General features: G+C 49.1%; 1 protein-coding gene across 6 annotated transcripts in view; it reads right to left on the bottom strand.

The window, feature by feature from the left end:
• Window positions 1-3,933: 3,933 nt before the first annotated feature.
• Window positions 3,934-22,274, bottom strand: part of LOC116999008 (voltage-dependent L-type calcium channel subunit beta-4) — an 81,832-nt gene continuing 63,491 nt past the window's right edge. For 2 of the 6 annotated variants that reach the window (XM_033065290.2, XM_033065291.2), the window contains 6 exons: window positions 21,081-21,139; window positions 19,166-19,275; window positions 18,147-18,298; window positions 17,646-17,741; window positions 13,185-13,370; window positions 3,934-8,286 (listed from right to left, as the gene is read on the bottom strand). In XM_033065290.2, coding sequence (XP_032921181.1) covers window positions 8,035-8,286; window positions 13,185-13,370; window positions 17,646-17,741; window positions 18,147-18,298; window positions 19,166-19,275; window positions 21,081-21,139 — 855 coding nt within the window. In that variant the 3' untranslated portion in view covers window positions 3,934-8,034. Of the gene's footprint in view, window positions 8,287-10,930; window positions 10,984-11,105; window positions 11,701-13,184; window positions 13,371-17,645; window positions 17,742-18,146; window positions 18,299-19,165; window positions 19,276-21,080; window positions 21,140-22,274 lie in introns of those variants that run through there. The other 4 variants (XM_033065293.1, XR_004418502.1, XR_004418501.1 and 1 more) reach the window with 4 other exon arrangements.

The following is a 22,274-nucleotide window of genomic DNA, read 5'->3' on the forward strand; positions in this document are numbered from 1 at the left end:
CCGGGGGCTCGCCACCCTCACAGCGAGGGATTTCTCCCGGCTACCCCATGGAAGTCGCCCCCTCCCTTCATGTTTAAACTGTTCTCCGTGTCCTGTCCCTCCATCCCTTGTCCCCAGTCCCTCTCCAGCTCTCCTGGAGCCCCTTCAGGCCCTGGAAGGTCTCTGAGCTCTCCCCAGGTGAATCTCCCAGCCCTGCTGCGGTTTATAAACCTCGTTCACTAAAACTTGGTGCTCTGGGGAGAACTTGGGAATAAGGCGGGTGAAGTTGCTCCCCAGTAGCTGGGGGTGAGTTTGTATAAAGGCACTTTCGGCACTGGGAGGGGCTCCAAGATCTGCCCAGCGCCTTATCTAAGATAAATTTCTCTGTCCAGACCCTTCACTGAGTTTAAATCCTGAGGGATTTAAAAATACCAGGGAGGACAAGACATGGGGGGTTTGCCCTCTCACTTTTCCTGTTCCTGACACCCAGTTCCTTCCTCTGACACTTTGTGCTGTGCCAGGCTGTTCCAAGCCCTGTCCAGCCTGGACTGGGACACTTCAGGGATGGGACATAAAATCTCCTTTGTTATTCCAGAGGTTTTCCATCTTTCCTTCAAGCAGCTTCTTGCATTTAATTTCCCCTGCTTTTCCAGAACCAAAACACAATCTCCAATTTTCTGTGTCCAGAGACTTTTGTGTTTCCTGTTGGTCTGGAGGGGAATTTATGACCCTGGACAGTTGAAGAAGAGAAATATGTTGATAATCCACTGTACCAGTCCGTCCCGGTGTCACAGCTGTGGGTCCTGGTGTGAAACATTCCACAAGTTCAGCATCCAGCCTGCATTAATTATTCATTAGCTGTCAATTATCCTCCTTTCTGCCGGTCCTCAGCTTGGAATTTCAGAAGCACTCGGGGTTATTTTCTGTTCTCAGCTCTCCTGGGCTCGGGGCAGGGCTTGCAGCTACCAAAATCTAATTAAACCATTTATTCTGATAATTTAAATAAAAAATCTGAGTTTTCCTCCCCCGTGTCATTTGTTTTTTTCTGTGGTAGCCTGGTTGAACCTGGATCCTAGTGCTGGTTTTTATGGGCTAAGCTGAGCTTTCCCGTGCTGTTGGGAACTTTCTAGGAAAACATCCCAATTTAACGGGTACAGCCTCGCAATTCCCTCCTGGAAATCTGGGAAGGCTTTTTCAGGTCGTGAACGTTTTGTTCCAGGCAGCTGTAACACCGACAGGGGCAGGGAGCATGTGCTGGGGAAGGATTTCATCATGGAAATGTTTCTGTGCTGAAAAAACCCAACCAGAGGGAATATGGAATGGCTTAGGTTGGGAAAAGCCTCCAAGATATTGAGTCTAGCCATTCCCAGCACTGCCTCATGTCCTCAAGTCCTTTCCACTTTGAAATCCTGCAGGGATGGGGACTCCCCCTGAGCACCTTTTCCATGGAGGAATTGTCCCCAAATCCACCCTGCCCTGCCCTGCCCAGCCTGAGCTGTTCCCTCTGCTCCTGTCCCTGTTCCTGGAGCAGATCCCAAATCCCCCCGGTGTCCCCTCCTGGCAGGGAATTCCAGAGAGGGAAAAGATCCCTCTGGATCCTCCTTTGCTCCAGGCTGAGCCCCTTCCCATTTCCCTCAGGAATTCTCCATTCCCTTCCCATTTCCCTCAGGAATTCTCCATCCCTTCCCATTTCCCTCAGGAATTCTCCATTCCCTTCCCATTTCCCTCAGGAATTCTCCATCCCCTTCCCATTTCCCTCAGGAATTCTCCATTCCCATTTCCCTCAGGAATTCTCCATCCCCTTCCCATTTCCCTCAGGAATTCTCCATCCCCTTCCCATTTCCCTCAGGAATTCTCCATCCCTTTCCCATTTCCCTCAAGAATTCTCCATTCCCTTCCCATTTTCCTCAGGAATTCTCCAGCCCCTTCCCAGGACTCAGTTTAAGCAGCTTAAGAAATTTTCACCTCTAGGATCACATGAAAACACACAAAAGGCTCATTTTAAATATATATATTCTATTTATTTGAAAACCCTTCTGCTTTTCATTAACAGCTCGGATGAAAACTCACGTGTTGAGATCTGATTGTGATCCCACAGCCAAGAAAACCCCACTGAACAGAATTTTAAGAGCTTCAGATCTGCCTGCACCGTGCAGCTCACCTGGCCAAAGTGCTGCTGTCCCTCCAAGGCAGGGTTTGGATGTCACAGCATCTCTGGGATGTTGCTGGATCTTGTTCCTCGTTTTTGGGAAGAGGAGGTTGGAGCTCTCTGGCCAAGGCAGCATCTTCCAATGATTTCAGTTTTCCAGGACACCATAAATGGCTGGAGGTGGCACTCAGGGCTCTGGTGACAAGGTGGGGATCAGTCACCCCATGGCCTGGGAGCTCTTTTCCACCTTCACCATTCTGTGAGAAACTATTAATTATCTTTTATTATCCAATCCTTCATCCCTCCCACCATTCTGCCCCTTGTTCCTGCCTGTTCTAACCGAGTGAGAGATCCCAGCTCCAAACCCTGAACATTCCCCAGAATCCTTCAAAGGAGCAGTTGGCTGTAAGAACCTCGTTCCCTGCTGGATCAGCAGGAATTATCTGTATTTTTGTACTTCTGGGTCACAGCTATTTAAGCTCGTTACAAAAATAAACATCATTTATTTAGCAGAGCAGATGCATCTCCTTCTCCAGAACCTCATTAAATTTTCCTAAAAATGTAACACGTGAGGCTGCTGCCAAAATCTATTGGCAAACAAGAAAAATGCCACAGGACTCTGGGTTTTTCCTGACTCTCTCGAGCATTTCCCCAATCTTAGTGCAGGACACAAAGAGACTGGACAGACTTTTAAACGCTTGGTAGTTTTGTTCATTTATTGTAGAAAAGTTATTGTAATGCAGTTCATCTTTGTACATCTAAATTCCAGAAAACGAATCCATAGAAATGAGGATACTATGGGCATGCAGTCTGCATGATCCTGGTCACAAAAATAACACCACTTTTTTTTTTTTTACCTTTTTTTTTTTTTTTTTCCTTTTTTCCAATTTTTTTATTTTATTTTAAATCCACTAAAAGCAGAGGGAGAGCAGAGCATGCACCACTGTACACATTGCATAGTATATGGTACCCACATGCCTGGTCGGGTGCTACACACACAGGGTCTAGAGGGCAAAACAAAGGGAAAATCAGCAGAAAACACAAATTTGGGCTGGCTCTGTCCCAGTAAAGGCAGTAATGTCTTCACCAGTGTGGCTCTGACCTGGCTCCCAGCGAGGCTCTCCCTGGGAACCAGGCTGGGCTGAAAACAGAGATTTCCTGGGATGTGAGGAGCCCAAGGTCTGGAGTTTGCAGTTGGAATGGCTGATCCCAACCTGCTCCCCTCTCTGCTCACACAAAATCTGCGTTTTGCTGGCCTGACCCTCCCTGTCTGCAGCAGGAGGGAATCCATCAGGTGTGTCCAACCCCAAACACACATTCCTTATCCTCCCCTCCCTCCAGCTTTGCAGTTCTGGGGAATTTGGGGTGCTGTGGCTCTTCCCTCCCCCACCTCCAGCTCTGTATCCCCACAAACATTTCCTGGGAGCGTTTCACTCCTGACCTTGGGCTGCTGGTGGATTCTCCAGTCACATCCCAGATCTGCACATTGGCCAAAATTAAAGTTATTAATGTGATTTCAGCTGCCAGGAGGAAATCAGCAGAAATGAGTGCAGTGGGCTTTGTGAGTTGAAAAGGTTCTTTTTGTTGTCATTAATTAATTAAGATGGAAGGGATACAAGTTATTGAAAAATCAATCCCATGTGCAAAATGCCAAAATCAACTGCTGAAGTATCAGGCAGCGAGTAAACAAATCAAAACTGCAATAAATCCACTGATGCTGGATCAGAAATCTCCCCCTGGGTTCCAAAACCACGCTGCCAGATGCAGGAGTGGAATTATTGTAAATTTGTGCTATTACAAATGTGCTTCTTTTCCCTTGCTCTGTTTTCACAGCGCTGGCAGAAGAGTTTTTGGGGATGTTACAGTGGATTTGCTTTCCAGGCAATATTGGTAAGGCAGGGGATGATCAGCAGGTGCCATTCCTGGGCACACCTTGCTCCTGGACAGGAATTTGGTTTCCCAAATTCCCCAGGCCGGTCCATCAATCATCCTGACACCGAGCCAAGGCTGCTCCCAGCTCCAGAGAACAAAGGAGTGACATTGTTAACACTTGGAATGATTTCACCTCCTCCCCACATTCTCTGTGTGGATTTAATCACAATATTCCTCCTGACTTCCGGAGTGGATTCCACACACAATGAAAGAAATCTGAAATTTCACTCCTAAGTAGCATTTTCACCTCTTACTCTGAGTTCATTCCTTACTTACATTTTACAACTTCATTAAAATTTCCCTTTTTTTTAAAAGAGACACCTTTATTTTTCTATCTAAAATAAACTGGGCTTGGTAACAACCTCACCAAGGTTATTCAAATGCCTCTTAAAATGACACCACACTGTCTTTTAGGATCATTTTAATTCCATTTCCCCAGAGTTAAGCTTGGCTGCATTACAGGGTAGGACTAATATCTGAGGGAATGAGAGGCAACTCCAACAAAATACAAGGCAGCAGAATCCCATGGATCCAAACCTGGACTGGCACCAACAGGGCAACAGAACTTGACTTTAAAATGCACATTTTTAGGAGCAAACCCAGGTTTGTATAAATGGCATTTTATAAAATAAGCATCTGATTTTGTCATGTGTAGTCTTCAATTGTTTCACCTTACAAAAAATCAGGAATATGGGATCAAGCAGAGGACACATTTAATGGATTATTGAAGAAAAAAGGAGTGTCAGAACCCCTGACTTACCCAGATCAGTGTGCTGGGAACAACAGGAAGAACAATATTATTTCAGAATGGTGGAGTCAGTAAAGACAGCAGAGTCTGGATGCTCCAGGGAATTCTGGTGTTGAGACCAAACTGAATTCAGAAGATTTGGCATCAAAGTGGAGTTACAAATATCAGCAGCTGTGAGTTGCACATCCCATGGGGGAAAGGTTTTGGCATCAGGAAAAGAATCTGTACATGTTAAACACAACTCCAGGGAGGAAGTATTTGCAATTCAAAGGTTAACAATTAAAATAATTGATTCTCAGACGTAAGAATGTGCTGAATTTTCTCTTTAGAGATTGTTGTTATCACCTTGATTGGTTAAATCCTTGTTAATCCAAAGGATCCGAGTGAGAAACTCAGATAAGAACAAAACTTAAGAAAATCCCAATTTTGTAAACATTTCTAAATCCTCTGTGTCTGCCAGAGCTCAGAACAGAGCTCTGCTCTTTAGTATTATTTTAATAACAAGAAATGATGTGAGGACTGGAGAATGAGGCTGGATTGCTTCAGTCAGAACTCCACAATCCCAACTGAACCTCAGCAGTGCTGGGATCCCAGCAGGAATCACCAATCCTGACCCCAGCACCGCTTTCCCTGCTCACTGTGTCCTCAACAGAAATCCCTTTTCCAAACCAAGAGTATCTGCAATAAATGAAGAGTCTCCCAGCATGGATGGTGTATTTGTACTTAAATATCTCTTTTCAAAAAGAACTAAACACCCCAGCAAGGAGGGAGACCTGCAGGGTCCCTGGTGCCTTTTATTGGAATGGAATGGGTTTGGGGAGAAAGCCAGGAGTCAAGGCAGCTTAACCCCATGGGATGGACCTCAGGCCCATCACAAATTTGTTTTTGTCAAACCCAAGTGGTTTTGGCACTTGAGATGTTCAGGTGATGGACTGTGCACTTTGTGTGGTGGCTGGGGATCCCTCCCTGGCCAGGGGTGACGTGGAAGACTTAAAACAAGGTTTCAGAAAGCTCTAGAAAATCTGCAAATATGCAAATCTCCTCAAGCAGTTCATGAGCTGGTCCCTAATTGGTGCAGAAGGAAGAGAAGCAGCTGCAGCCCAGGCTCCTGCAGCTCCCCTGCACTCAGGAACAAGGAAAGCCCAGACCAGGGTCACCTCCTTTCTCATGCAGGTGTGTGCTGCACATGGAAAGAGGGCTGCAGAACTTCCCTGTGGGGCAGCACAGAATCCTGGAGCAGCTGCAGCTCCCAGGCCAGCTCCTGCTGTGCTCCCTCAGCCTCTGAGCAGGATCAGGTCTGGGGGATCCACCCAGAGCTCTGGGACTGCACACATTTCCATCTTTTCCTTGGTAACTGCTCCATTGGGATCACCCAGTGCTGCTGGAGCTGCCTGCTAGGCAGTGGGGTCATTAAAATGATTAATTAATCAGGTGTCTGCCACCTTTGAATGCTGCTGGAGATGGGTGTGGGCTTGGGTGTCCCACAGAGGACATGGATTGCTTTTCCCAGGAACTTCAAGAGGAGAATCAGACTCCAGGATGCTGGAAACACCAGTGGGCTTTGCCAAACTGGTCTAGGAAGCAGAAGAAACTGGAATATTCCAGAAATTCCTTTAGTGCTACATGATTTCAAAGCCTGAGTTCAGCAGGCTTTGGGAGGAAAACAAGCAAATAAAAAAGTTAATGATCCTTATTTTGGGGGGAAAAAAACAGTTGTGACATGAAGCTGCATGAACAAATGGATGTTCAGCATAACTGGGTCAATTCCAGGGTGAGGAATTTCGGGAGGCTCTGCTGGAAGATGTCAGTGGTTGTACAAAATGGGGGTCAATTTTCAATCCCATGGGATCTAAGGCTTCACTGATGGTGTTAAACACAAGGTCCAACCACAGAAATTCATCTCTTGGAAGGAACTCAAGACTCAAGTAGGTGACAGAAATGATTGGTAGGAAGTAAGGCAGCAATATCTCCAAGGATTTATCATAGCTCTTGGAATCCAAAGCTTGGAATCAGCTCCACGACTTCCCTGGGAGCAGATTTTTGTCTGGTCTTCCCTTTTTATTGCAATTCTGAGATGTTGTTTGAAATGTTCACCACTGATGACTGTTCAAGCCCACTCCCTTCCCCTTGGGTTCCATGGCTGGGATGGATCTTCTGGAGAGTTCTTGTGCACCGCTGGAATTGTCACACACGCCGAGGTGGCAGTGGGGACACGGATCACTGCTGGGAGAACTGGGGCTCAGAGGAGGGCATGGTTTTCCTTTTAAAAAGCAGGAGAAAAATGGGAGAAAAATCTGATGTCTCTACACTCCTGTTCCATAGTTGTATTCAGGTAAAAGAGTGGAAAAAAAAAGCAACAACAATTCCCAAGCTGCAGGCACACCACCGATGGAGTTTGTTCCTTTTCCTGTCCCTATTTCCCGTCTCCTGTCGCAGTTCCTCCCTGCTGGTCCTGACAGAACTGGCAGGACTGGCTGAACTCAAGGATCATTTGGCTGCAACATTCATGCCAGGTCTAAAAATAATTCCAAACTGGGAAGTGTTTTGTAACTGCTGCAATAATTTGGGATATTTGGCACTCTCGAGAGTTTACATTTGGTTTGTCTGAAAAAGCCATTCTGGAAAGAAATGGTTAGAATAAATCCTTTTATTCTAACCTGCAATGGAAATTGAGCTCCCAGCAAACAAATACTGGAGCTGACTTTCGGACTTTCAGTGGTTTGTGATTTTCAGATTTTTCTTTGTATTTGGTTTTTTTTTTTTTTTTTCTCAACATGCTCACGTCGACTTTCCAGTCAATTCACCCAAATTCCAACAGGAATTGGTTTATAAATTGGTTCCAACTGGAACTGGTCATTTGGAATTTCCAGCACAGGAAATTATTTTATAAGTGCCTCGATAAGTACCCAAAATTACAAACGGATGTGTTCTAATACCTAAGGACAAGAGAAAAAAATAAAATAAAATAAAATAAAATATGGCTATAAATGCAAACGCTGTATTAAACCCAAAACTAATCCCAAAAACAGATTGGGCAGAAACGGAAGGGCCGGGCCGGGTTTCGCTGCCCCCTAATTAAACATCAATGAGAGCAGGGCGCGGGTGCGCTGCCACCGCCACGCCTGCCAAATCAACGTGGTTCCATTAATTAATTAATTAATTTAATTAATCGTTATCTCTAGCTACGTCATGGCGAGGGATGGGTGACGGGCGCCCGGCCCCGCGCTCAGAGCCGGTGCCGCGAGTCGTGGCTGTAGGCGCCGGGCGAGCCGCGGGCGCGGTGGGGTTTGTACGAGTCCTGGTAGGGCTCGGAGAACTCCTCTTCCACCAGGGGATAGTGCTCTCGGCTGTGCTGGGAACTGGAAGACAAACGGTTCCTGCTCTTGCGAGCCCTCTCGCCGCGGTAATTCTCGTCGAGGCCGCGCCGCTCCGTGGGCGAGTTCTCCGCAGAGTGGGCGCCGTGCCTCCCGCGCTGGCTCTGCGGGGAGCCAAGAACGCCAAGGTTAATAGGCAGCACCCCAGCGAGCCCCCTGAGCGGGGCTGCCCCGCTCTGCTCCTGCCCAGCCCCAGGTCAGGCCTTCCAGCAGCCTCGTGGCGCCCACGTTGCAGCCCCGGCGGCTGCTGGGAGCGCGCCAGCTCGCGGTCCTGGAGCGGGAAGCTCGCCCTGCTGAATATTACATCGAGCATGAAAAGTGAGCTGATGTAGTCAGCATTTATCACTTTTCTCTGATCAGGAACAGAACATTCACGCTGCTGCTCTGCTTAGGGAATGTCTAAGAGTGCTTTCTGTGCTTTTGGGGAACATCTGAAGGTGTTTGTCGGGGTTGGTTTTAAAGGTGCAGCTCTGAGCCTTATTTAAAACCCTTCCTAGCACCAAACCAATGATGGGCTGCTCAGCAGGCAGCCAAGGGGAGGCTAAAATCATTAAAAATAAATTCTTTCAGCTGGAATACAATATTTAAATATGCTGACAGGAAATCCCTTCCTATGATGATTTATTAATTAGAAGCCTTTGCTCTCCTCACGTTCCCATAATGACAATGCCCATCACTGTCACATGAACAAAAGCAATTCCTATTTTTTTGCCAGTTAATGACACAATGAAGAAATAGCCTGAAATAAGTATTTTGTTTGCTTTCAGCACACATTAAACCTCTCAGGAGTATCAGCACCCATCTCTCAGGACAAACTGAGTGCTGAAACTCCAGCCCCTGCTGTCTGGGACATAAAACCTTCCTGCTGCTGCTACAGCCTCTGCCTGGCGACTGTTTTCCTGAATAATTGATATCCAAGGCTGGTGTGGCTGGGGCAGGGATGGAGCAGGGGGTGTGTGGTTACAGCTCCAGGTTGGTGCTGTCAGGAGGACTCCTGGAGAGGGGCCCTGAACAAACCTCACCCCAGATACTGGGGAGAATTCCAGCCAGGGGATCCCCAATTCTCCTCATCAGGTGTTAGTGGGGATTATGGCAAAGTGCTTCAGAAATTAAAGCCAGGCTGGGAAGGAGAGCTGGGAATGTTCCCCTGGAGAGGGGAGGGATCCTGGGAGAGCTCAGAGGGCCTGCAGGGGCTCCAGGAGAGCTGGAGAGGGACTGGGGACAAGGGATGGAGGGACAGGACACAGGGAATGGCTCCACTGCCAGAGGGCAGGGATGGGTGGGACCTTGAGAACTGGGAATTCCTGGCTGGGAGGGTGGGCAGGCCCTGGCACAGGATGCACAGAGGAGCTGTGGCTGCCCTGGATCCCTGGAATTGTCCCAGGTCAGGCTGGACAGGGCCTGGAGCAGCCTGGGACAGGGGGAGGTGTCCCTGCCAGGGATGGGCTCTAAAGGCTCCAACCCAAACCATCCTGGGGTTCCATGAAGAATTATCCTTGTGTTTATCTGACAGTCTGGATGTATAATCCCTCATCAACTGCAGCTTTAACTCTGTGCTCCCTGTGGTAATTCACTCTCAGGCTGCATCCTGCTGCTTTCCTGAAACCCTCCTGCTTCCCTGGGCTGTGTGCTCGTGCCAGTGCTGCTGCTGAGCTCCTGGGGTGTCAGAGGGACACACCTGGGGTGGTGACACCTGGTCTGATGTCCCAGGTACCTTCTGATCCTGCTCTGTGCTTGGAATGACTGCCTGCAGGAATGGACTTGAAACCCCAATCCCCTGGAGCCTAAGGAACTTCTCCCCAAAACCTGAGCTGCAGGATTTGAATCCATGCACTGAAATTAGCCAGACTGTGTCTACAGCTAACAGTCACAGAGGCAAACTGTTCCAAGGGGTCAGAGAATCCCAGGATGGTTTGGGGTGGAAGGGAAATTAAGGATCATCTAATTCCTTCCCCTCCTTGGGCAGGGACACCTTCCCAGGTTGCTCCAAGCCCCATCCAACCTGGCCTGGGACACTTCCAGGGATGGGGCAGCCACAGCTGCTCTGAGCAATAAATATTTTTCTGCTCAAAGATCAAATTTACTGTTCCCCCTGAGCTCAGCTCAGCATCCTCTCCTTTAAGGAAGGCAATTCCCCAGGATCAGGTGTGGCAGAGCCAGCACTGTGCCCTCTGTGACTGCTCTGGATCTGTGCCACACAACGTCACCCTCATGACCTCCATGAGTCAGGAGCTCAGGCAGAACTTGCAGTTCTCAGTAAACCAAAGTCCAGGTAAAAATGGGAGTCTCCCAGATCTGCACTTGGTGAGGCAGGGACAGGCCTGTCCCAGCACACCTGGACCAGGCTCACTGCTACATGAACCTCTGGGCTTTTGCTTTTCAGTCCCTGAGGTACCAAGGGCATAAGGAATAAAAAACCTCCCTATATCACAAGCACCTTTGCTAGTTTAATTAGCTGAGTGCCTTTTAATTACCACACACATCATCACAGTGAAAGCTGAAGCAAATCCTTCAAAGGTTTGAGTGAGTATAAAACCTCCTTGTGGGTAACAGGGATGGTGAAATCCTTACTGTGAGAAACCCATGGAAAAGAGCAGGGCCTGAACCCTCCTGGCATGGCAAACCTGCAGCCTCTGCTTGGGCATGGATTACTCCAGGAGAAATTTACCCCTCTGCAGAGCACCAGCACCATTGATCCCACCGAAACCCTTTGGAATTCGGGTGAAGTGGGGATTAAGTGATGCATACCTTCAGCCAGCCCACTGCACAGGGGTGATTTTCATCTTCAGTGTGAGTTTTCCCTAAGTAAATGGAGCAACATTTCACAGTTATTGCTGGTGTCCATTGATCAGAGAGAAATAAATGCCTGAAAAAAATTCTGTGGATACACCCAGTTCTCAAAATGAAACTGAAGAGGTGAAAGTTCTGCAGATGGTATTTTATTGGCATGAAGGGATGGAAAACTGAAATTTTAAGGCAAGTGGAAAATGGAAACAACAGTTTACATGTGCATGTTATTATCAGTAACAGAACAGTGCTTGTGCATTCAGCCACTCAGGAGACAGTGACTTGCTGGTCCCAATAAAGCCAAGCAGGGCTTTAGAAAGGTGAGTGCAGGAATTAAGCACCTTGAGGGAAGTGCAGCTCACTCACAGCAAAACCAGCTGGATGTTAACTGAGAACACCACACAACAGTCATTTCCTCCAAAACTGTTACCTGCTTCCAGGCACTCCACAAGCAGAGCAGAGTTACATTTGTCAGGTGAATTATTCATTAAATGTCATTTGTTCAGTTCTAGTTCTGACATTAGTACATTAGCAAGTGACACTCCTGGAGTCCCACACACACTGAAACTTGCAGGATTTAAAGCTCCCTGCAATCCTGAGCCCCTCAAGCATTCCCAGTTATTAGCCCCAAACATTTCTGGTTTCAAACTTAATAAAGCACGTACTTCTCATTAAGGACTATTTACATGCCACGATTGAAGTGTCAAAGTTCAGCCGAGTCTGAGCTATCCCTGTGGAAAAAAAGGGTCACAATTTTTTTCAATGGGTAAAAAAAAAGAATGTCTTTTATTCACACTCAAAGAACAAGCTTTTCCATCCACCCAAAAAAAGTGAATGTTTGGTGAAGTGATGAGGGTAAAACAAAAGGAATCATAACAGAGCTGACTCCTGGCTAGGAAACTGAGGATTAGGAATTGGTTCTTTTCCTTCCCACTAAAGCAGAGCATTCCCAGTGTGCAGTGAGGGGCTGTGTCCTCACTGCCTGCACCCCTGAGCTGGGAGAGAGCAGAGCCTCAGCAAGCAGGGCTGAGGGGCAGCACAGCCCCTGGCAGGCTGCACAAACCCTGCACAAACCCTCCTGGCTCTGCTGTCCCTGACAGGCTGCACAGACCCTGCACAAACCCTCCTGGCTCTGCTGTTCCTGACAGGCTGCACAGACCCTCCTGCCTCTGCTGTCCCTGGCAGGCTGCACAAACCCTGCACAGACCCTCCTGCCCTGCTGTTCCTGGCAGGCTGCACAGATCCTGCACAAACCCTCCTGGCTCTGCTGTTCCTCCTAGCAGGCTGCACAAACTCAGCTGCTCTGCTCCTGACAGGCTGCACAAACCCTGCACAAACCCAGCTGCTCTGTTCCTGGAAGGCTGCACAAACCCTGCACAAACCCTCCTGCCCTGCTGTTCCTGACAGGCTGCACAGATCCTGCACAAACCCTCCTGGCTCTGCTGTTCCTCCTAGCAGGCTGCACAAACCCAGCTGCTCTGTTCCTGGCAGGCTGCACAAACCCTGCACAGACCCACCTGCCCTGCTGTTCCTGCCAGGCTGCACAAACCCTGCACAAACCCTCCTGCCCTGCTGTCCCTGACAGGCTGCACAGACCCTCCTGCTCTGCTGTTCCTACCTGCAGTGCCTCACCAAGCAGGGCTGAGGGACAGCACAGCCCCTGGCAGGCTGCACAAACCCACCTGGCTCTGTTGTCCCTGGCAGACTGCACAAACCCTGCACAAACCCTCCTGCTCTGCTGTTCCTGGCAGGTTGCACAGACCCAGCTGTTCTGCTCCTGACAGGCTGCACAAACCCTCCTGGCCCAGCTGTCCCTGGCAGGCTGCACAGACCCAGCTGCCCTGCTCCTGCCAGCTTTCACAGCCCCTCCTGCCCTGCTGTTCTGACAGGTTGCACAGCCCCTCCTGCCCTGTGTCCTACCAGGCTGCACAAACCCTGCTGTTCTGACAGGCTGCACAGCCCCTCCTGCCCTGCTCCTGCCAGGTTTCACAGCCCCTCCTGCCCTGCTCCTGCCAGGTTTCACAGCCCCTCCTGCCCTGCTGTTCTGACAGGTTTCACAGCCCCTCCTGCCCTGCTCCTGCCAGGTTTCACAGCCCCTCCTGCCCTGCTGTTCTGACAGGTTTCACAGCCCCTCCTGCCCTGCTCCTGCCAGGTTGCACAGCCCCTCCTGCCCTGCTCCTGAAGGTTTCACAGCCCCTCCTGCCCTGTGTCCTACCTGCAGGCCGGAGATGGCAGCGGGGTACGGGGACAGGGCGGAGGGTGCGAGGTTCCTGCCCAGCAGGGGGGTCATGGGCGTGGCACTGGACGTGTGCGTGGCTCTCCAGTACGCCTCCAGGTACTCGGCCAGGTGCTCACAGGCGTCCTCCAGCTGGTTCTCGTCCAGGATCACGTCAAACATGTCCTGGGCACAGGGACACAGGGCAGTCATGGCCGTGTGACACGGGGCTGCAAGCACTGCTGGGCACAGTGACAGCTGGAATTGGTCAGGGGGCAGCAATGGGAGTGGGGAGGGCAGGAAACAAAGAGAGGATTCTTACAGGAGCATGGAGTGACAAGGGGATGGGGTCACACTGACAGACAGGGTATGGGAAGGAATTCCTGCTGGGAGGGAGGTGAAGCCCTGGCACAGGTGCCCAGAGAAGCTGTGGCTGGATCCCTGGCAGTGCCCAAGGTTGGATGGGGCTTGGAGCAGCCTGGGACAGTGGCAGCTTTGAGATCCCTTCCAACCCAAACCATTTCATGATTCCGTGGCTGGAATAGAAAATGGTACAAGTGGGTTCAGAAGGTGACCAAGAGCCAAAGCCCTCAGGAGTCACTGCACACTGTCCCTGGATCCATGGCTGTTGCATGAGCCCAAAACTCTTCAATTTATTTATTAATTTCCAGTGCTGATGCCCCTAAATGCATTCCCACAGCAGTGAGGGCAGCATTCCTGCCCAGGGAGTTCTGCAGACAGCTCCTCCATCCCTGCCAGAACCAGCAGAGCCTCGAGAGGAGCACAGCCCTGTTTTCAGCAGTTCAACTTCCTATCTCATCTCTAATCTTAACTTTGCAAAGTACTCTGAGAACAGCACAGGAAATGAAAAATAAGTGCAGGTGCTGTGCCTGTAAAGGGCAACCAACACTAACCACAGGCTGCTCTCTTCCACCTGTTTTTATAGCTCTCAGAATAAGAATCAAAATAATAAAGCATTTTTTTTTCTTTTTTAAAATTTATTCTCTCTTCTCAGTATGGCAGAGAAAAATTTCCTTCTTTGCCAGCAATAATCAGAATATTCCCAACACTGCATCCCTTGGTCCAGTTCAGTGTTTATTGCTCTTCTGCTCCTCTCTTTATTTAGTGCTTTTACTCTTTGCTATTCACCCATATGTTGATGCACCACACATTCCAGTCTGTCACTCACTTGTGGAAGAAGTTATCAATTAAAACACATTTAATTAGAAAATACAACAATGTGGTTTGCTTACATATACTTTGCTTTGCAAAAGACTGGAATGAAACACCTGGGAGTGTTTTCTAAAATGAGGAATTACACTGGATTTTGGACATTTCACTGCACAGTAACACTGGAGCCTCTCAGGATGTGCCTGGAGGAGCTGCAGCCCTGGCAGGATCCTGACTGACTGAAAAAAATGAAAAGAGAATAAAACACTCAGGTTTTCTCTTGCATTAAAGAGTTCTGCTCATCCCTCAGCTGGGCTGGTTCTGTTTCCATGGATTTGGCAGGATATCATTGTTTAGGGGTACAGCAGCTCCTCTGCAAGATTTCCTTCCCTGCACAGAGGTCACCCCCAGCTCCTGGTGACACTCTAGTGACACAAGTGGCCTTTCCTGAAGAGTGGATCAGTGGCCACTGTCCTCTGCTATGTATTTTGGTTTGCTGCAGAACCGCTGTGTACCTGAGAGCAGCAAGAGTTTCAACTTGTAGATATATCCTAATTGTATTTTAATTAACTAATGCAGTGTAATTTTAGGTATCTTTTAGACCAGAGGGGTTTGTACCCTCTCTTAGCATGGGCATGAATCCAGAAGTTTTAAAAAACAACAAGCAGAAGGAAGTGTTTGTGAGCAGTGGATTTAAGGAGGTACAGTTTGTGATTCCTTGAGCTCTGACATGTTCCTGCACTGGAGTTCCTGGAGTTCTGAAATATTCCTGGTGTCCTGCAGTGCCCAACAGCAGCCTGAGCAGCAGCAGGGGCAGATTAGCAAGGAATTAATAATGAAAGCAGTTCCTGAGCTCAAATATGCCCAAAGAGACAGCTATTTTTACAATGTCTAGACATGCAGCACCAGCTCATTCCTTCTGGCTGCCTCTCAGCACAGAACAGAGTGAGGATTGCATCCTTTGCAAGGACCTTCCCTTCAAACAAACCAAATTCTCCTCTTGCAGGAATCTGAGCTGCACAAAGGATGAAGCAGGAGAAAGGGAGCACTGCCTTTGCTCCTAGCAATGTACTTTTACCTAATTAAATCATGGGCCAACTTTCATTTCAAGCCAAGCCAGACTGTCACCTCTCAGAGATCTCAAAGTCAGCAATCACTTCCTGCCCATCACCAGTGCAAAGTGCTGAGCTGGTCTGGGAGCAGCTCCTGGGCAGGGCAGGCTGCAAACAGCCTGGGAGCAGGGCTGGGTTCAAGGCTCAAACCTGGCACTCTGACATTGGAGAGGCTTTTCTGCTCCAGGTGGGGCTTCACCTGCTTGCTTTCAGCACTGGAATGCAATTCCAGGACTGGCTGTTGAGGCAGAGTTTAGTAAATCTGGGGGTGGAAAATCAAGTGCCACAATGCACCCAACAAGCTGCAGCAGCACACAGATTATTTCATGGAATTTGGGAATACCACGAGTTGGAAAGGACCTAAAAAACCATTTAATGCACCCCTGCCATGGGCAGGGACACCTTCCACTATCCCAGGGTGCTGCAAGCCCTGCCCAGCCTGGCCTGGGACACTGCCAGGGATCCAGGGACAGCCAGAGCTGCTCTGGTACTTCTCTCATTCCAGCTGATGGAAGAGGAAATCACTGTACAAAGAGCAAAAAAACAAGGCTGTGAAACTCCCAGGGTTCTGTGTGCAGGTGCCAGAGAAAAGACCTTTCATACAGTGTGCAGAGGGCTGCTCTGTGTGCAAGCTCAGGGTAAACACCACAAACATCCAAACAGGGGCAGCTCCTTGGCTCACACAATCAGGAGATGGGAAGGGATGGGTTTCAGAGGGATCACTGTTCTCCAGGACAGTTACAGCTCTGCTTGGGTTAGTGGGACCTGGGCAGCTCACAGGAATTACCCATCAGCATTTTAAGAGATCACAACTCAGTAAAAGATTCCATGTGAGAAGTGAAACCCAGCTGAGCTCTCCAGAACAGGCTGCACAGAGAGGCTCTCACTGCCCTGAGGGGTCTCTGCACTCCCAATATCCCACACAGATCCCGCACAAAGCCACATCCAAGTCCATTCCCACTGCCCCTGTCCCAGGAACCAGCTGTGCCTTTCAAAACTAAACCCAAGTTTGAGCTGCCCTGTCCAAACCCCTGCAGAGCCTCTCCCACAGCCCATGAGCCCTGAGGCCTGTGCTCCATCAGCAGGAATTCAGGATTGCAGGAGAGGAGCAGGATCTTTGATCAGGAGCAGTGCCTGTGCTCTGCTGAGGTGGCTGGGATGGCCTGGGATGACCTGGGATGAGGACCGGGATCAGGATCAGGACAAGGATCAGGATCAGGATCAGAACAAGAATCAGGATGAGGATCAGGACAAGGATGAGGATCAGGACAAGGATCAAGATCAGGATCAGGACCAGGACCAGAACAAGGACCAGGACAAGGATCAGGACCAGGACCAGGATGAGGATCAGGATCAGGACAAGCACCAGGACCAGGATCAGGACAAGGATCAGGACCAGGACCAGAACAAGGATCAGGATCAGGACAAGGATCAAGATCAGGATCAGGACCAGGACCAGAACAAGGACCAGGACAAGGATCAGGATCAGGACCAGGACCAGGATCAGGATCAGGATCAGGACAAGGATCAGGACCAGGATCAGGATCAGGATCAGGACAAGGATCAGGACCAGGATCAGGACCAGGATGAGGATGAGGATCAGAACAAGGATCAGGATCAGGACAAGGATCAGAACCAGGACTAGAACAAGGATCAGGATCAGGATGAGGATCAGGACAAGGATCAGGACCAGGATCAGGACCAGGATCAGAACAAGGATCAGGATGAGGATCAGGACAAGGATCAGGATCAGGACAACGATCAAGATCAGGATCAGGACCAGGACCAGAACAAGGATCAGGACTCCCATGCCTGCACACATCCTTTCCTTTCCCTTTCACTCCCTGTGCATTGAGGCCTCTGCAGCCTCCTCTCCAAACTCAGACTTTGTCCCTCTGGGACCTGGAGCTGCACAGATGATGTCATTTGCTAATGAGCAGCTCTGCTGTCCCCTCCACGTCATTGCTGCCCTGTCACCCTGCCAAAGACCAACACAAAGCCAGGGCAGGAGATAAGCAGGATGAATGTCTGCAGCACTGGGTGTCTCAGGAGTGCAGGGCTGTGTGAGCACCACCAGGGAGTGACAATGGATGGAGCCAGCTCAGCACAGGGATCAGCACAGCAGGAATGAGCAGAATTCCACAAAGGAGGAGTTCTTCACCCTCTCCCCTGTACTTACTGGTGGGCATTGTGCAAGTTTATCAGCTGCCACCAACTGGACATTCAAGTGTTTGCTTTGTGACTTCCCTCTGGACTTGATCAGTCGCTGCAAAACCTGACAGGAGGAAAGGGCAAAAGGTGAGTTTAAGGATCATTTATCTCCCTAAAGCTCAGCCTGATACCTCCCTGAGGGATTATCCATAAAATACTGCCCTTGAGCACCCCAGACCTTTCTGATAACCCCTCTGAGAACTGGGTACATTTCCCTCTGGATCATGTTTGAGCCCTTGAAAAATTTCAAATCCATTTTTGCTTTATCCTACTTTAAGTCCTATGTTATTTCTGACAACAGAGAAGCATGAAAATTGTATTTATACAGAATTATCTGGATGGCTGGATGGACTGCAGCACACCACCAGTACATTCTGTCACTTTTTGCCCCTTTTCAGGTGCAGATTCCACACTGCCCATTCCCACCCTGCCCTCCTGGTCCCCCCTGGATTTTAAGGTGAGGAATTACCTTTGGAGAGGACACCTTCACATGGACAATAATTGGTGCTAGGGATGTCTTGATAAGCTGTGCAGGGTGATTTATAGTGTCTGCATCCAGCACAACCAGCTGTAAGGACCTGGCCAGCTCAAAGATTCTTTCAATCTCACTCTGCACTTCAGCTGCAAAGGAAAACAAAGCAGGTGAAACCCCAGGGCACTGGGACAGAAACATCCTCACCCACTTACTGTCACAGGCTCCACATGAGAACTGATGGCACTGCCATCAAATAACTGTCAGCTGCACCTCTAGTGAAACAGTCACTGAGGATGGCACAGATTTGGAATTTGGGTTGTTTTTTTTTTACCAAACCCAACTCCTCCTAGTTCCTGGGATGGTGTCCCAGAGAGCAGAATATTGTGATACATAAATTTCCACCCTTGTGCAAGAAGAATCACACAACCACAGAAGCATCAAGGTTGGAAAAGACCTCCAAGACCATGGAGTCCAAATAAAAATTCCTCAGGCTGCTGTTCCCCAGCAGCCCTGACACTGAGGACAGGGGCAGGACCCAAAGTCTCACAGCCACACAGCAAAACCCAGCTGTAACTGCTCAGCAGCAAACACAAAACTGGTCCCAGGGTCAGGAATGACATTTCCTTGGCTGGACAAGTGAAAGCTCTTTGGCTCCCTGTGATGTGGAATTAAAGCACAGGGCTGGGAAGGAGGAGGAGCTGTGAGGCCAACTCAGGATTCTGCAGTAAAATGCTGTGGACACATTTAAATCTGCAGAGCTGATGGGATCTTGGGAATGGCTGGAGCTGGGCCATGGATTTGAGGTTGGATTTCAGGGGAGGGCTCTTTCCCCAGAGGCTGCTGGGGCTCCCAGGGAATGAGCAGTGCTGGGATGCCCAGGGTGGGATTCTGGGGTGATCCATGATCCTGGGGGTCCCCTCCAGCTCAGATTCCATGCTGTGCAAGGCTGGAATCCCTTTCCTTGTGTGTCACCACACCCTGAGCTCCTGGAGCTGAGCAGTGCTGGGCCTTACCCAGGCTGGAGCGGGTGTTGGAGCGCTCGATGATCGCCCTCTTGCTGGGGTTGTTGAGCACAGACCTCTTGGCCAGGGAGATGTCAGCTGTCACTCTGGTGATGGATATCCTGGAGGAGAGCACAGCACACACAAACAGGAGTGGGGTTTGCAGCCACAGCCCATTCCAAAGGGCACACACACAACCAGACAGGCTCTGACACGTTTCCACAGGAGTTATGGCATCATGAAAGAACAGCTGAAGAGGAGTGCTGGGTGACTGGGAAGGATTTCTGTTCCCTGAGCTCTGGGCTGCAGTTCCTGCTATTTTCTCCTCCCAGCTGGCTCATCTGCAGGGATTTCCACAGTGCTGTGAGTTATGGGAGGCTTGGGGCACTCAGTGTAGCAGCACTTCCCTCAGAGTTACACCAGGAGTAAAGCAAGAGTAAACAGGGAGCTGTGCCAGGGGCTGGGATGAGCAGGAGAAAAGGAACTGGAGCTCTCTGGGCTGCTTGAACTCAAGTTGAACTTCACTGCACCTCTTTCACTTAAGGGAGGTGATTTATTTACTTGCTGAGTTAGGAAGATACAAAATGTTCCCAAGACCACACAATCCCTTCATGTAAAATCCATTCAGGAGGCCTGGGAGGAGTGAGGAGCCAGGAAAAATGGAAAGAAAGCAAGCTGGGAATGACCAGAAGATTTATGCAGCTCTAAGTGAAATTTTCTGCTGCAGGGTTAAAAAGAAGTGCAGTTATTTTTCTGCATGCTACATAAATAAATGCATTGCCAGAAAATACAGTTCAGAAGTTAAAATGGGTTAAAACCAGGAGTGAATGGATTGTGGGTCTTGGGCTCACTGGCCAGCAGGGGAGGTTGCAGTTACAAAGGAAGGAGCTGGCAAAGCCAAGGGAATTCAGAGGTAGGGAAGGGGTCAAGGCCCTTCCCTGGACACTCAGCTCCTTCCCTGCTAACTGCACCTCTCCCAAAACTGCAAAGAGATGGAAAGAAAGAAAGAAAAAAAGAAAAAGGGAGGGAGGAGAAAGACCACAAAGCCACCAAAGTTGGCAGGAGGACCAAGAAGCAGCTTTTCCTCAGAGCTAAAATCAATGGCTCAGGCTGCTGGTGGCACTGAGCTCCCAGCTGCTGGAATTTCACACTCCCACCTGAGCCAGTGCCAATACTGCTGATGGAATTAGCACTTCCAGAAAAACCCTTGAGCTGAGCAGCTCAGAACAGGGCAGCAGAGGAGATACTCTGCACAGAAGTTGATCATTCAATGTTGTCTCTGAGCTGTTTAGGGTCAGTTCAGCACTGCCACCTCCTCACTCCTACAATCCATCAATCCTGCTGCAGCCCTCCTGCAGAACATCATTTGCCCTGCCCTGGTGCACTGGGTATTTCAAACCTGACTTAGTGTTATATATTACCAGAAGAGCTTCTTTTCCCAGCTGGAATATCCTGAACTACCTGGGAAGGGCAGAACATCCCAAAAGTGCTGCAGACACCTACAAGCCCAGCAAGGAAATCCAAATTTATTCTCTCCAGCTCACCAGGAGATGCTCCAGCTGAATCCTTACAATTCTTTTTCTGTGTTTTAATTCTCAGCATTTCCCCCTTTCAGTATTGTTGCCTGCTTAAGGCAGTCAAAATAAAATCTTATCTGAGGAATATTTTAGAGCTGGTTTTTCTTAGCTGTTGGGAAGACACTGAGACAGAATCCTTGTGTTAAACTAAGAAATGCTAGCCCAGCCATGGCAGAAATGCAGACATGTGCACCCCTAGTAACACATGAGCTGTGTCCCACTCTCCAGTGGTGACACAAAGCCAGAAAATCAGCTTTGATCATGCAGCATCAAAAAAAAAAAAAGAAATAATTCACTGAAATGTCAGTAACACATGGGCAAAGCAGCATGAGAAGGACAGAGTTTCTCACCTCCCATCAAACCTGTGCTTCAGGAAGTCAAAGAGAGCTTTCTGCATCATGTCTGTCACCTTGGCAGAGGGGAGAAGATTGAGCAGGGGGATGGACAGGGAGAGAAAGAAGCCAAAAGGAAGGAAAGAGGTGAGTAGAAGGCAGGGACCCAGCCAACAATCAACACCTTGGATGGGCAGAGCCCACAGTGCTCAGTGAGAAATCCATGGATTGTCAGAGCTGTCCCTCTGTGTGCTCCTGTCCTGAGCATTCCTCACCCCTTCCTCACCCAGCACCACCCCAAAACCTCAGAGCACAGCACACAGGGGGATGTGTGCTGCACTCACCACTTGGGCTTTTCCCACACAACATTCTCAGATTTGGCTTCAGACCTCAGGGTGAGATCTGTCATGTTGGGATTGCTCTCAGAGAGCAAAAAAATGGGATGTTCCCACATGTGAGACAGCCCCAGGAGCTGTCATCTCTGCCATCTGATTTATTGAGCAGCTCCCATCCTTCCCAGGACAACTCAGGCTGACAATTATCAAAGCCCCCAGCTCTCCCTGCCAGTTTATTTCTCTCATTCCAAATGATTCCTTCAGCATTTAGCCAGAAAAAAATAATCAAAATAATCCCCCCCCCCCAGCTGAAGCATTTTTGTTATTGGAATTAATTCTCTGTGTTACCATTGCCACACATTTGTATGTTCAAGGTGGTCAGTGTTGTTTTCTTTAAACAAACAGCCAGGGTGGCAGATGTGGAGAGGGTTTATGAACAAACAGCCTCTCTCCCCTCCAAACTCCAGAGGTAAATTGATCTGTGCTGCAGCACAGAGGGAATTTACTCCTGTCAGAAACTTCCCCATCAATGAAAAGGCAGAGAGCAGAACATGAAGAACCTGCTCTGCTGAACTCCTCACACAAAAACAATTCCAGAACTGCACTGTGCCAGGGCTCTCACCTCCCAAAAAGAACCATTCCAGGATGGTTAATAACATCCTATCCATTACTGACAGCATTAATTAAGCTTAATGAAGTGCAGCTTGGATTTTATGTTCATTTAGTTCCTGGTTCAGCACTGCCCAGATGTCTGAGCTCCCTGAACTGCCCTGCTCCAAGTCTCTGCTGGTTTAGCACGTGGTAAATGCTCACCTGAATCTGCAGCAGCCTCAGAAAGGCTCCCCTGGTTATCTGGGCACTTTTCCTGCCCACTCCC

This window comes from Catharus ustulatus, chromosome 7, assembly GCF_009819885.2.
Source record: "Catharus ustulatus isolate bCatUst1 chromosome 7, bCatUst1.pri.v2, whole genome shotgun sequence".
In the NCBI taxonomy this organism is placed as follows: Eukaryota; Metazoa; Chordata; class Aves; order Passeriformes; family Turdidae; genus Catharus; species Catharus ustulatus.